This window comes from Trichinella spiralis (assembly GCF_000181795.1).
Source record: "Trichinella spiralis strain ISS 195 chromosome Unknown Scfld4909, whole genome shotgun sequence".
Classification (NCBI taxonomy): domain Eukaryota; kingdom Metazoa; phylum Nematoda; class Enoplea; order Trichinellida; family Trichinellidae; genus Trichinella; species Trichinella spiralis.
Genome location: NW_003531848.1, coordinates 1 through 2,151, shown reverse-complemented (window position 1 = coordinate 2,151; position 2,151 = coordinate 1). Strand labels below are relative to the sequence as shown.

At 29.8% G+C, this 2,151-nt stretch overlaps 1 protein-coding gene across 1 annotated transcript; it reads left to right on the top strand.

Annotated features, from left to right (window-relative positions):
• Positions 1–220: 220 nt before the first annotated feature.
• Positions 221–2,066, top strand: Tsp_12848 (synaptotagmin-C; the record flags this gene model as incomplete). Its single annotated transcript, XM_003367058.1, has 5 exons — positions 221–265; positions 646–807; positions 1,109–1,258; positions 1,594–1,727; positions 1,895–2,066. Coding segments are annotated over exons 1-5 (663 nt in total), but the record flags the coding sequence as incomplete, so codon positions are not given.
• Positions 2,067–2,151: the final 85 nt, after the last annotated feature.

The window sequence follows — 2,151 nt, the reverse complement described above, 5'->3', positions numbered from 1 at the left end:
ATGAAATTTCAACAATTTCCAACACAGCAGCAACATGCTGTGGAAACGGGCGTGAATCCATAAGTAAGCAGTTGTTCGCTATTTTGAGCTTTTTCCAACGATTGATTTTTATCCACTGACGCAAGCTAGGTTTTCTTTCCAATTCAATGGACACTATAACAATATTCAAATTAGCATTGTTATTGTTATCATTATTGTTGTTGTTGTTGTTGTTATGATTATGACTTTTTGGCACAATAACGTAAAGCATTGTTCAAAGCGACTAGTAATAATCTTTGTGATTTGCAAATTTTTCAAAAGTATATTATCAAATTATTAACTTCTTAATCGCATCTTATAATCTGTTGATTATAATTTTTTATTTTACTGGCCATTTGTTTAAAAAATAGATACGGCATAATAAGCAACAAGAAGTTTTTTTTGACATACATGTAAAATTAAATAAATAAGTTTGCAATCTTTTTATTTGTATTTTATTGGTGTTATGCTTTTTTATTTCATTTCACCCATTTTCATGTGCAACGTACAAATTAGCAGCATTGCTGTTGGTTGCTTGTTTTTTGTCATCAAGAAAAATGTTTTACGCTTGTTATTATTTATCATTATTATTATTATTATTATAACACGATGAATGGATCATTTTAGGATCCTGGTCGTTTACCAAATCCGTACGTTAAAGCTTATTTGCTGCAAGAGAGGCACCACTATTGTCGCAGTCGAATTCATAAAAAGACCGAAAATGCTGAATTCAACGAAGTGTTCTCATTCGAAGCGCCAATTGATGGTCTTTCTTCCAGAATGTTGCAGGTATTTTGTTTGTGCTTTTTCTTCTGTGCATTGTCACCGTGTGGATGATGGTTTGAAAAGTTTAAATTAGTTTATTCATGAGTATGTTATTTATAAATTATTACTCGATTTTTGAAAAATTGAAATGTTCCTATTTTACAAAACTGTGTATACTCTTGTGATTTGCATAGATTTATTCAAGAAGTTGTATGTGTGATATTTTATTTTATTTTATTTTATTTTATATTGATCTGTTTTTGTTGCAGAGAGTTTCCTATTATTATTGGTCAAGATTTTGATTGTAATATTGGCGTCATTATAGTTAACAGTTTACGACTATGAACGGATCAAACGTCATGACATTATTGGCAACGTTATTATGCGTGATTTGTTGGAAAAATCTGATTTATCCTCTTGGACCGAGTACACTATGCATGTTGTTGACAATGATGTAAGTATCTTCTTGTTAACGGTTATTTATTTTTAGCTGTTATTTGGAGAAACGGCTTTTCACATTCTTCTTTTATTCTTTAGAACAACTTTCTTTGAAATTGACAATTCATTCTAAAGTTACAACTGCTCTAATGGAATGAAAATCAATTGTAGATGTTTTAAATACATTTTTATAATTGATTTAATAATGAAAATTAATAAATTCGAACGTAAAATATCATTATATCTTTACACGCAGTGGAACAGAGATAATGGCAATGGCAAAAGTTATCCTTTTTTCTTGTACAATGGATGCACTTCTGAAAAACATATTATGTTTTTTGTTTGAATATTTTAAAATAATTTTTATTTCAGAAGAAAGATGACTACGGGGATATTTTATTGTATTTGAATTTTAACAAGAATGATGAAAAATTGCATTTTACCGTTGCCAGAGCTTATAATCTTCGTCCAATGGACATCACCGGTGCTTCAGGTGTGTGCAATCAGTTAGTTTCACTGCTTCAAATTTAAATTTATTTACTTCAATTCACCTATGCAAATCGATTGTCAGTGATATTGTTTTTGTTTATTGAAGAATTTATTATTGTTTTGAAATATGATTTGTTTAATTACTTTTATCATAATTGCTCTGTAATGGCGATGCTTATTTCAGATCCGTATGTAAAAATTATTCAACTGAACCAGCGAAAACGAGTGAAAAAAAAGAAAACTTCCATAAAAAGAGCCAATTTGCATCCCGTATACAACGAAAACTTAACGTTCGACTTGCCACGTCAGCAAATTCGAGACACCAGTTTTTTGGTGAAAGTGATGGACTGGGACAGGTGACATTGCAGCTATTTTTTGAATAAATCTCTATACTTTCATAGTAGTATTTATATAATCTTTTTTTTTGATTTGCATTTCTGA